The sequence below is a fragment of the Mixophyes fleayi genome, chromosome 4, assembly GCF_038048845.1.
Source record: "Mixophyes fleayi isolate aMixFle1 chromosome 4, aMixFle1.hap1, whole genome shotgun sequence".
Classification (NCBI taxonomy): Eukaryota; Metazoa; Chordata; class Amphibia; order Anura; family Limnodynastidae; genus Mixophyes; species Mixophyes fleayi.
Genome location: NC_134405.1, coordinates 156133672 through 156146228, shown reverse-complemented (window position 1 = coordinate 156146228; position 12557 = coordinate 156133672). Strand labels below are relative to the sequence as shown.

Here is a 12557-nt window from a genome sequence, read left to right as displayed (position 1 = left end):
ACAGTCCCACGAACGATGAGGAGGAAGACGTTCAGACTGAATTTTATCAAATACATCGGCAAAAGAAGCATACTGAGGAGGAAGTCCCGGTGAACAAGGTGAAATGGAGGATTGCTGTATCTTGAGAGGAACGACTTGAGAGAGGCAACGATGATGACATTCAGGCCCCCAAGACGTAACTTGAGGAGTGTGCCAGTCAATCTGGGGAGAATGACGTTGAAGCCATGGAAGGCCTAATACAATCGGACTGGTAGTAACAGGAAGAATTAAAAATGAAATTTCTTCCTGGTGTAATACACCAATTTGAAGGGTTACTGGAGATGTACTCTGGGTGATGAGACCATTAATAATGCGGGATCCATCGATAGCAGTCACAGTAATAGGTATTTTCAAGGTAATCACTGGTAGGGAACATTGATTCACGAGGGATTTAGAAATAAAATTTCCTGCAGCTCCAGAGTCAATAAGTGCTTGGGACGTGAAAGATTTGGTAGCAAAGGAAACAGTAACATCAAAAGCACAAACTTTTAATTTCGTAGAACATGGAGAGGACTCCAGGGACCCTAACGTCACCTCTCCAGAACTGGTTAGGGCCTGGCATTTCCCGATTTTTTAGGGCATGAGTTGAGCATATGAGTAGAATCAGCACAATAGATACAAAGTCTATTTTTTACTCTTCGGTCCCTCTCCTCTGAAGTTAATTTGGAGCGACCTATCTCCATAGGTATCACCGGAGATGAAACTTGGCGAACTTGAGGACTTGAGCGAAGAGGTGCTTTAAATGATGTTGTTTTTTCAGAATCTCTTTCACGAAATCTCATGTCTACACGATGGCAAAGAGAAATCAAATCTTCTAGAGAAGTAGGTAATTCTTGAGTAGTCAGTGCATCTTTAATTTTATCAGAAAGCCCCTGCCAGAAGGCGGCAATTAAAGCTTCAGTGTTCCACTGAAGTTCAGAGGCTAATATCCGAAATTGAATGACGTACTGGGCTACAGTACGAGAACCCTGACATAGACGGAGGATGCTGGATGCAGCAGAAATAACACGACCAGGTTCATCAAATACACTTCGAAACGTGGAAATAAATTTGGCACTATCTTGTAATAATGGATCATTTCTTTCCCACAGAGGGGAAGCCCATGCGAGAGCTTGTCCGGAAAACAAGGAAATGAGATAGGCCACTCTGGAACGATGAGTAGAGAAATTGTGAGGTTGAAGCTCAAAATGAACTGAGCATTGATTTAGTAAACCCCTGAATGTTTTGGGGTCTCCATCAAATTTTGAGGGAGTAGGCTGGTGTAGCGTGGAAGCAGTAGACACCTGGGATGGCACTGGGGAAACGGAGGAAGGCACAGGAGCATCAACAGTAGCTGTGATATTTTGCGCAGACGTTCTTTGGGAGGCTAACGCCTGGCAACATTGCAGCAATTGTTGTTGGCGAACATCCTGTTGTTCAATACGGGTAACCAGATACTGCAGCATCTCTTTAGCTGTAGGTTCCGCTCCTGGGTCTGTCATGGCCTGATCTTACTGTCACAGGCACTAGGAGTCTTTGCCCAGGATATCACCAGATGATGTTCTTACCAGAGTAATATAGCTGGTACTATGGTCCTCTGGTAGCAGGGTGACAACGGAACAGGAGAATCAGCAGATGGTGAGAGAATGCTCAAGGAAAGTCTATGATTAGCAGCAAGTGGTAATGACTTAGATGTATGTACACGAGGAACCAGATGGACAAGTAAACGTGAGGAGAGTCAGTGGTCTGCGTACAGCAAGTTGTACCACTGCTATAGTGAGGAGGAATGTCCAGGAGTAGAGAGGAGGTAGTGAAAGTCAGTGGTCTGCGTGCAGCAAGTTGTACCACTGCTATATATATATGTGAGGAGGGACACAAGGAGATGAATGAAATGCAGAGGATACACGGGGCACATGGAGCTTGATCCCACGATGATATCCACAATACAATAATAACTGACAGGCACTGCTTTGAAGTATACAAAGTCACTATAGAGATCCAGGTAATAGGAAACAAAGTCAATAGTAACAATAGCTTCAGTAGATGGAAGACTCCGGAGATGAACACAACACAGTCCAGACGGATATGCAATACAATAGCAAAGTCAATGGAAAGTATGCATACCGCGGTTCAGGAGAGCAGGCTGTCAAGGAGACGTGCAGGGATACCTGAACGGCTGAACGCCGGCAGGAGGAGAGACCACTGGAGGATGGAAGCGGTAATCAGGTTGGTGCAGCGCACGGAAGGTAACCGACAATCAACGGAGCAATACTCAGGAAGCAGTAGTAAGTGAAACTGGAAACATGATGAACACGGGAGAGTTGAGGCTGTCTGGTATCCGGCAGTAGTAGCGGAGGCAGCGGAGGGAAGGCACGCTGAACACGGGAGAGTAGAGACGGTCTGGAATCCGGCAGTAGTAACGGAGGCAGCGGAGAGCAGACACGCTGAACACAGGAGAGTTGAGGCGGACAGGAATCCGGCAGTAGTAGCAGATAGGAATCAGCTGAGTGCAGATACGATGAACACAGGAGAGTTGAGGCGGACTGGAATCCGGCAGCAGTAGCAGATAGGAATCAGCTGAGTGCAGGCACGATAAACACAGGAGAGTTAAGGTGGTGTGGAAACCACAAACGTAGTAGACAGGAATCAGCTGGAGCTGAATACACGAGGAAACATAGGAACACCTTCAGAGGCTCATGGGGAATGAGACTCCAAGATCAGGCAACCAGGTAATGATCACAGGTGGTTTAAATAGGGAGGGTTGCCTGATCATCCAATCAATTAAAAGCAACAGGTACTGAAGGTTTCATAAGGGCTGCACATGCACAGACCCTCAGGATGGCGGACGGCCACGGTTCCTGAACACAGGAGAAATGGCACTCACAGTCCGGTGAGTGACAGTTTTATTATTTTTGAGTTTTCATATAACCTGTCTTTTTATTTAATTCACAGCTTATGGGTCTGATGTACAATTGAACCCATTTGTGTAGAGTGAATTGCATGTTTAAACTCTGCGCATACCCACAACATTTTTTAGAGGTTCCTATGCAGAGTTGCATGTGTCCACACAAGCGCCTGCTTACGCTTGAAGAGGCGAGATGGGGAGGAAAGGAGTGTCCTAATGTAAGCCGAGAACAGTAAGGGCTTGTTCAGATATTCCTTTTATAGCATATTAATATTTGCACCAGCCTAGTGATGATGATTGCCAGCAGTAGCTAACTGCTTCTGATTGGTTGACTGTAAATTCACCTCTGAAACTGCTGGGTACTTTCTTCATTGTTTGTCCATATATTATAGGATTTTTGTGTGCATATTTACAAAAATAAGTTTGTGACCTAATGGCAGATGCATTTTTTCCTTTGAAAACAAATGTTTTCAACGTTTTATTGCACTTACGACCGGGTTCTGTGTATGTGGATGTAAGTGTGCCTGCCATTAACCTGGCACAAATGCTACAGATATAAAGAGCTGGATGCATCTTGAGATGCATGCAACTTCGCTTATGAGCTGCAGTTTGCTATTTTTGCAGTGGTTCTCTAGTGCAGAGTTCAACAAAGATACATTGCCATGGCACCTTACTCTTAGGGTTCCATGCCCTGCGTGAATCAGGACATTGAAACAGATCAGGTCACCTGATCAAGAGGGCTCAGGTGCGGCACACAAGTACTCAGATGAGAACTGATGTATGATCAGTTTCCCTCTGAATAAATGCGGAGCAGCAGCATTGCATGGAGTAAGGATGTGACAGGATGCACTTACATTGCCCCCTTTTCTTACTGCCACCAGTTTTATCTGTGGCAGGTGGTGTGCTTACTCTGCCACTTTGTCTGCAGGTAAAGTGTATTTACAGATTTGTCTTGAGATCCCTTTTATTGTCCACCTTTGGTGGACACTTGCTTGAGGATAAGCAATAGAAGAGACGAGGAAGATGACAGGAGCAGGCGTGACATTCCCATCTTCACCCTCAGTAGTGCTATTTCACGCCTCCATTCTACTATACAGGTCTGATTTTAATGAAAGCGATATGAGTGACAAAGATCGTCGTGACTCTTTCTAAAAGCTGAGCTTCAAAAACACTGGAATGTAAACATTGGTGGAAGGGTAAAAGCAGTCAGACTTTAAAGTAAGGGTGATTTCTTTTTTACATACCGCATATTAGCCTGATGTGGAAAGTGAGGGGGCACTATGAGTGTATTAGCTTAGGGCAGCCTGAACCCTTAACCAGATCCTTGCAGGGGATCAGTCACAGCCTTGCCACAGTGTGCTGGGTTCAACACAGCACAGCCAGGGGATAGATTACAGAGTTAGCTATTATCTGTAGGTCACAGGAATTCAGCAAATAATAGGAATTATGTACGATTTTATAGGAAGAGTCGAGTTTACCACTACCTGGTTTAACTGGCTAATTTTTAAAGAATCAGACACTTATAGAGGTTACTTTATCATCTTTAGCATTTTTTGGGTTGCCTATAGATATTCCTTGCTTCTACTTACTGATTTATTGACATTTCTTATAAAACAGGAGCACAGGACACCTTAAAACTCCTTCCGGTCCCTTTCATTCCTTTTTTTAAGTCCCCCCACCCCCTTCTTTTTTAAGTTTTAATAAAAGTAAAAACGAATATATTATGCCCTAGTTGCATTCAGTTCTGCATGAAGCCCTATAATGTCTGTGTGAAAGACTATACATGAGTCACCATACTATGTTAGTGATTGGAATTCACTGTTTTATGGTAGAAATGTTTTTCTGCATCGCTTCCTCTCCACTGACCAATACATTGTAATAGATAGTTAATGCATACAATAATGAATTTATAGAAATGTTCATTTTGTTCTGCGTGTATGATTTAGCTTTCACATCTAGTTGATAAGATACTTTAAGATGAAACGGTTTTCTTTCCCTACTATTTCCATGCATCTCCTTCATCTTGTTAATTTTGTCACATCGTTGGCTCCTTGTCGGAAAAGTACTTGCAGTTAATTCAGCCTATCAGAATTTTGCTGTACATTAAATGGGACTTTGTGTCTCCTTCCCATTCGATTTTCTTCAAACATGAGCTAGAAGAAATGGACTATTTCCAAAGTGAAGTTTCTAGTGTTAAAGATTTGTTATGTTTTTCTAGACTTCAGTTTGGTTTGCAGTGGTTTTCTGGTCAATTCCACTATACTTTCTACCAGGAGAAAATGTTCTCCCAGTTGCTTCCTCATCTCTCAAAATGCCAGGCGTGTAAGGTAGCTACAAGGATGAATTTTATCACACCAGTGTTGCCGTTGTTTAGCGATTTTGATAGCATTTCCTTTCCAGGCATTACTTACTTGACATTTTGAGCTACTTTGGGTCATTCCCAATGCCTCTGTCCTCCCAGTTAAATACCTGGTGAACTAATCTTCATACTCATCTTGTTCTCCTGCCTTTACAGGCTTTACATGTGGTAAAGTAATAGAATGCAGGAGCTGCATGGAAAACTAAGGGAAGAGGCAGAGCCTCTTATTCTACATCCTATGGTGACAAGCTCAAGCCAACTGCCTGTGTCCCCCAATATGTCAAAGAAAATGGGAAAAATTTGCCCATGTACTTTGGTTGTTACTGTCTATCATCATTATCAAACTTTTTATGCTAATGCAGAATAAGTAGTCCCCTAATTCAGCATTGGCATTATTTAATAAATACTTCATCACATCTTTTCAATCATGCTTTTTCAATGTCTACAGCATATATTCATACTGATGTATTTCTAGCAATCACCCACCATTGACACAGTCCTTGGAAGCTTCTCACTATAAATGTTTTAGCAATCTATTGCACTGCCTGGGCTATACTTGAGGAGTGTGTTAAAAGATCATTACTGTTCATTAATTGATTGTGCAATTGTTTTAAATAAACTGACACAGGGGAAGTTGCCCTTCATTAATCAGAATGTGGTATTTACTGGAAGCCTTGTTTAACGATAAATGTACTTATGTTCTCAGTGTTAATTAAAGGTTTGCGGCAGTTACATGAAAACCAAGCTACTCTCCTGGGTTCTCAGGAGCTGGAGAACAAAACGGCTATCCATTCCCAGAGCGGGAACTCCAGTGTGCAGCATGTTCAGATAAGAGTAGCTCACTTGGAGGACAGCCCAGGCCTTTCACAGAGTTCAATGGCAGCATTGCAGATCCCTGTACAGATTACTCACCTTTGTAAGTATTCTGCAACAAATGAGAGTCTCATACAGAGTAGGTTGTAAAAGTCATAAGAAGCAGAGTTCATCATGTTTCTGTATCATGGATGTAACCAAAGTAATTTGCACATTACATTTTTGTGCCTGAAAATGAAAACATTGTATGTTTTTATGACACTAGTAACTTCATCTATATCTAACTATCCGTGTAATTATAATTTCAGATTTTTTCATCTTTGCAACCTAAGTGACCGTTTTCTAATTCTGTCTTTAAAAGGGGTAGGGTTTAACTTCTCTAAGTAGTGCAGCACATTGAATAAGTCAAAACTATATGTTTTGGGCAGCACGGTGGCTAAGTGGTTAGCACTTCTGCCTTGCAGCTCTGGGGTCATGAGTTCAATTCCCGACCATGGCCTTATCTGTGAGGAGATTGTATGTTCTCCCTGTGTTTGCGTGGGTTTCCTCCGGGTGCTTCAGTTTCCTTCCACACTCCAAAAACATACTGGTAGGTTAATTGCCTGCTAACAAATTCACCCTAGTCTTTGTGTCGGTCTGTCTGTGTGTGTGTCTATGTTAGAGATTTAGACTGTAACCCCCAATGGGGCAGGAACTGACATGAGTTCTCTGTACAGCGCTGTGGAATTAGTGGCGCTATATAAATAATTGATAATAATAATATTTATATACATTTTTTTGTTAATAATGTTATTTATCCCTGACACTTATTTTTATAAGTGTTCCTCGTATTTACATATGAACACATTCTCATTATGTATATTTTTATATTTAAATGATACTATGATCAATGAGCATGATAAAGCACAGTCTATGGAGCCTTTGACTCCTCTAATAATGAATCTGGGGAGATTAAAGAACAACATAGGATGCTTAATCTAGACAATGTGAATATTGTTCTCAAACATATATATAGTTCATCAAGTAGTGAAAGAACCTATTCCTATGGATTGGGCACAGGTGGAAAAGCATCGGTCTAACTCAGTGATTAGGTATCTATCCCTTCAATGATGAAGAGGTGCAGAAAGGAAGCTTGGTGCTTACAGTGGATGCACCTGTATTCAGTATGTCAGCCAGAGCTACTATCCCTCTTGAAGATGGGGGATCCCTGAGGGATCCCATGGATAAAAAGATGGAGAGTTGATTTAAAAAAGCTTCTTATTTCATCTGGGACCACATTGAAATAAAGCATAGCCATGTCCTTTGTAGGGAGAGACACTTTATACAGATGTCCATGCTAGTCTACATGTATTGTCTAAGACAGTCCTTGGAAATCTCTCACTATAAATGTATAGTAGTATATTTAAACTTATTGCACAATCAGTTACTGAACATTAATGATCTTTTAACATACTCCTCAAGTATAGCCCAGGCAGTTCAATAAACTGTATGACACAGGGGTTGTTGTTCTTGATTAATCAGAATGTGGTATTTTCTACACATATTAGAGCAATCTAAAAGGCAATTAAGCACCTTCATCTTCATCTAAAAATTGGAGTATCTCAGAATATTCTCAGACAAAGAGACTGTTGTTGTTCATAAACCACCAGGGAGGTACTAGAAGCAGAACCAAGATGGGGGAAGTTAAAAAAAATCATGTGTTGGACAGAGAAAAACCTGAAGTCACTCTCTGCATTGCATGTAGCAGGCAAACAGTACATAATAGTTATTACCTCAGTCGAAATTATGGCTACAAACAAAGATACCAAAGTACCCATGTTCTCTTCTCAACACATGATTCAAGGGACGTAGGGAATAGACACTCTAAGTTCCATGGGCATTGCACCTGGGTTGTGTCTTTCCTCCGTTTCCACTCATTGCTCACATTCTAACAGATATCAGAAAATAAAAAACAAATTTATAGTGACCCTTCCATTTTACCACTCTGTCCGTGGTTTCCTGTAGCCTGGGAGATGCTCTGAAAGCACCCATGGCATCTGCCTTTTTGGCCACATTTCCTACACCAAGGTCCAATTCGTCATCTAAATCCAGAGCAGCTAGCCTTAATGCCATGAAGATTGAGCGGGAACTGTGCAGACATAAGGGAGTCTCAGAGCAAGTGAACAATACACTATTATAAGCCAGAAAGAAGAACTCTTCAATAATCTATTATATAATTTGGAGGAAATTTATGGGTGTGACTATAAATTTAATCCAGCTGCAGCAACTATTCCACGAATCCTTGACTTCCTTCAGGATGGTTTCAGCAAAGGCCTTTCCTTAGCTATACTCAAGGTACAAATATCTGTTCTGAGTGTCATCTTAGACACCAAGTTGGCTTCAGAAGAATAGATTGGTTTCTTTAAAATCGTAAAGATGATGTCTGACCCTTTTGAACCACTACAGGAGGTTTCTCTGGTATGGATGACACTTTATTATTATTATTATTATTATTATTATTATCGTTTATTTGTAGGGCGCCACAAGGTTTCCGCAGCGCCGCACATAGTACAAACAGTAGACTATACAGTAGACTATACAGGGTAGAACAGTACAGAACAATAAACACACAGTACCAGTACTTCAGAAACTCCGGGAGGGCAGATACAGTAGAGACAGAGCAGAAGAACAGGTATGGAGACTGGAGGGAAGAGGGCCCTGCTCATTCGAGCTTACATCCTAAGGGAGGGTAAACAAAGTCAGGCACAAAAGGGAGCCAGTGAATCAAAGGGGAGAGAGATGAGGGGTCAAGGGAGGATGAACAGAAGAGATGAGAGGTTAAATGGATGGTTGGTAGGCCTTGAGGAACAGGTGAGTTTGAAGTGCCCGTTTGAAGGAGCACAGATTGGGAGAGAGACGGATGGAGCGAGGGAGGTCGTTCCAGTGAAGGGGGGCAGCACGGGAGAAGTCTTGGATTCGAGAGTGGGAAGAGGTGATCAGTGTGGAGGAGAGGCGGCGATCATTGGCTGAGCGCAGGGAGTGGACAGGAGTGTGAATGGAGAGTAGGTTAGAGATATAAGGGGCAGTAGACTGGGAGAGAGCCTTTAAGTGGTGGTAAGGAGTTTAAAAAGGATTCTGTAGGGGAAGGGGAGCCAGTGTAAGGCGAGACAGAGTGGAGAGGCGGAGGAGGAGCGGCGTGAGAGGAAGATGAGTCTTGCAGCCGCATTGAGTATAGAGCGGAGGGGGGCAAGGTGGGAGTGGGGGAGGCCAGTAAGGAGAAGGTTGCAGTAATCGAGGCGGGAGATGATGAGAGCATGGATGATGGTTTTGGTGGCGTCCTGAGAGAGAAAGGGACGGATGCGGGCAATGTTACGGAGTTGGAAGCGACAGGCTTGGGCGAGGGATTGAATGTGGGGGGCAAAAGAGAGAGAGGAGTCAAGAGTGACACCCAGGCAGCGGAGTTGGGTGACAGAGGAGATAGTGGAGTTATTGACAACGATAGAGAGGTCGTGGTGGGATTGGAGTCTGGGCGGAGGAAAGACAATAAGTTCAGTTTTTGAGATGTTAATTTTAAGAAAGCGTGAGGACATCCAGGAAGAGATAGCTGAGAGGCAGTCAGTCACACGAGAGAGGAGGGAGGAGGAAAGATCAGGAGAAGAGATGTAGAGCTGAATGTCATGAATGACACTTAAGGTGGTGTTCTCGTAGCGGTTATTCTGCTTGCACAGTTGGATAATTATATGCACTGTGGATTAATGAACCCTTTCGGAACATCTATGCAGACAAAGTGGTACTCCGAACCAATCCAACATTTCTGACAAAAGCATTTTCTACATTCCATGTTAATCAGCATGTTGTACTGCCTTAATTTTTTCCACAACTTGGTGATTTCCATATATTTATTCTGGACAGAAGAATTTAGAAAAACGGAGCAACTTTTTCTGATTCCTACAGGACCCTGAAAAGGATATGCCTTTTGTTAAAAAAGCCATTTTAAAATGGATCAGAAAAGGCAGAATGGGAGTCAGGTGGCAGAAATTCTGAGAGCTCAAAATACTCCATGGCAGGCCAGTTTATCACCCATGCTGATATGCTTATATTTTTCAGAGAATGTGTGGTTTCCTACACACACAAGAAAATACATTCTTAGCACATGCTCCCAATTACCATTTTGAGCTGAGATAGAACATTTAATGAGTATTTGTCTAGAACAATGAATACTTATTACAGTCGTGTGTTTAACATATACCAAATGCAGGCCGCATCACTACTCTTCACCCACAATGTGTCTCTATCAGCATTTTCTAGTATTTTACACATATTTAGCAAAATTGTGAACAAAACTAGTTTTAACATGTTTTTTGCAACTTACTCAAAGTGACAATTTAGTAATTATTATGAGCTGCTTATTTGGCTGGTTTATGTAATATTCATTTCTCTGTGGTGTTTACTGGTGGTAATATTTTCCATTTATTACAGCCTCATCAGACTCTTCCTCTCCCAGTACTGAACCAGAAACACTATCAGGTGGAACACTACAAACATTTGAGATCCTACCAGTAAGTGTATGGCTTACATACATATCTACCTACTTACATGTCTTGTAATACTAATGTTGCATATAAACATAATTGATTTGAGTGTTATTTTGCAATGAACACCTTTCTTTATGTCTTTGTCAAAGTCATTCTACTTACAACCAAGTGGCACCACAGGCACCTTCATCCTGCAGACAGGTTCCAGCCAAAGTCTTCCATTAACGCTAACCTCAAGTCCTGGTGTGACCCTGACATCAAACACCTCCCCAGCATCACCAGAGCAGATTATTGTGCATGCCTTATCTGTAAGTAGCATCCATGCTGACTGCAAGTATAATAACTGGGGAAATAAACCTTATTAGTGGCACTAGACAGGTGCAGGAACGGTAGGTACAGAATTGCATGGTAGGGTAACTTGCACACTCTTAATGAAGAACAATACAGAATAAATTAACAGCGCTGAAAAAGGAATAAATTAATATCTGAAACATTGCCAGTGAATTTCAGTATATTTAAATCTGTCATTCAAGAAGACCCGTGAGTAATTATAGATAAAGATATATATATATATATATATATATATATATATATATATATATATATATGTATTGTTTAGAACTTACAAAAAATAATTATTTATTTAATAATCTTATAAAATGTATATAAAACACATAGTGATCACTATAACATTCAGAAGGTTCAGCTACATAAATGAGATGTAAAAGGCATGAAAGGTCTGTAGGTACAGTAAGCAAGGTATAGATACACACCAAAATCATATATTGATAATTATACAAGTGAGCTCTGAGCTAACTCAAATATAACCACAACTGGTCGTCAAAAAAATAGTACTGTATGTTTTATTATGTTAATATAGAAAATAAACGCAAACTCTGGGGAATGTTACACAAATGATCTTGCTATGAAAATATGCTATGCTTCAAGCTCCATTACCACACTTAGCTCCCCCTCACAGGCTGCTACATGCAGCTATGTATGTCAGGGCTCTGCTTGTCCTGTAGCTCAGGCCGGAATCCAGAGCTGTGCAATGCTGGTGGATCAATCAGAAGATGGAAACACATGCATTGTGGATTTTCATTGGTCCTCCTGCTCACACATGTTTCTCTTTCATCCAGTTTGGGGGACACTGCTTACCATGGGGTTGTGGAGGGGAGCACAGGAGTTGGCACCTAGCTAGTTAATCTTTAGCACTGCTGACAGACCCCTCCCCTCTACAATCCCCCCACCTCTTCCTCCTCAGTTTTTTCTAGGTGCCCAAAGGAGTTGGGCTTATTAGAAATAGCTAGTCATTTATTTAATTTATTTTTATATCAAACTTTAATTTTTTCTTTCTTTTTTACAGTTCAGTTAGTTTAGGGCAGAGCTGGCAGTGTGTTCTACATATAGAGAACACACTCACAGAAGTTGGGCAGCGGTGACAGGACTCTGTCAGAGAGAGCAGACTGCTCTCAATGGCAGAGCATTAACGGTCACAGGATAGAGTGACAAGCGATCTCACCGGACCGCTGTCACTCTTGGAGACTCCACGATAACCGGCGCTGCCATTAGGCATAGAGCGCCGCCTATCGCATTACCTCGCCGGCGGCCATGATTTGTTTCAAGGACCGTGGAGGTACAGAAAGAAGGATGAGAGAAAACGGGGCCATGCCAAGATTTCCCCTCAGGTGAATAGGAGGGGGCATCGGGGTACTAACGCTGCAGGAGACCTCTAAGAGGCCTCCATAACTCTGCCAAATACATCGATAAAGTTCCTTTTTAAAAAAAAAAAAAAGGAGAGACAGAAAGCTGCAGAGGGGGAACTATCACAAGAGCTTCCCTGCTCTCAGCACAGATGGTACAGTCCGGACTCTGGCGCCAAACAGAAGCCCGGGAAGGAACTTATCTCCAAGGGAGCAGACACCAGTACACTGCTGTTGGACTTCTC

General features: G+C 42.1%; 1 protein-coding gene across 4 annotated transcripts in view; it reads left to right on the top strand.

Annotated features, from left to right (window-relative positions):
- DMTF1 (cyclin D binding myb like transcription factor 1) overlaps nt 1-12557 on the top strand; it is a 79488-nt gene that overhangs the window by 49764 nt on the left and 17167 nt on the right. For 2 of the 4 annotated variants that reach the window (XM_075208685.1, XM_075208683.1), the window contains exons 11-13: nt 5989-6198; nt 10554-10633; nt 10759-10917. In XM_075208685.1, the coding sequence (XP_075064786.1) occupies nt 5989-6198; nt 10554-10633; nt 10759-10917 (449 nt within the window). The remainder of the gene's footprint in view (nt 1-5988; nt 6199-10553; nt 10634-10758; nt 10918-12557) is intronic. The other 2 variants (XM_075208684.1, XM_075208686.1) reach the window with 2 other exon arrangements.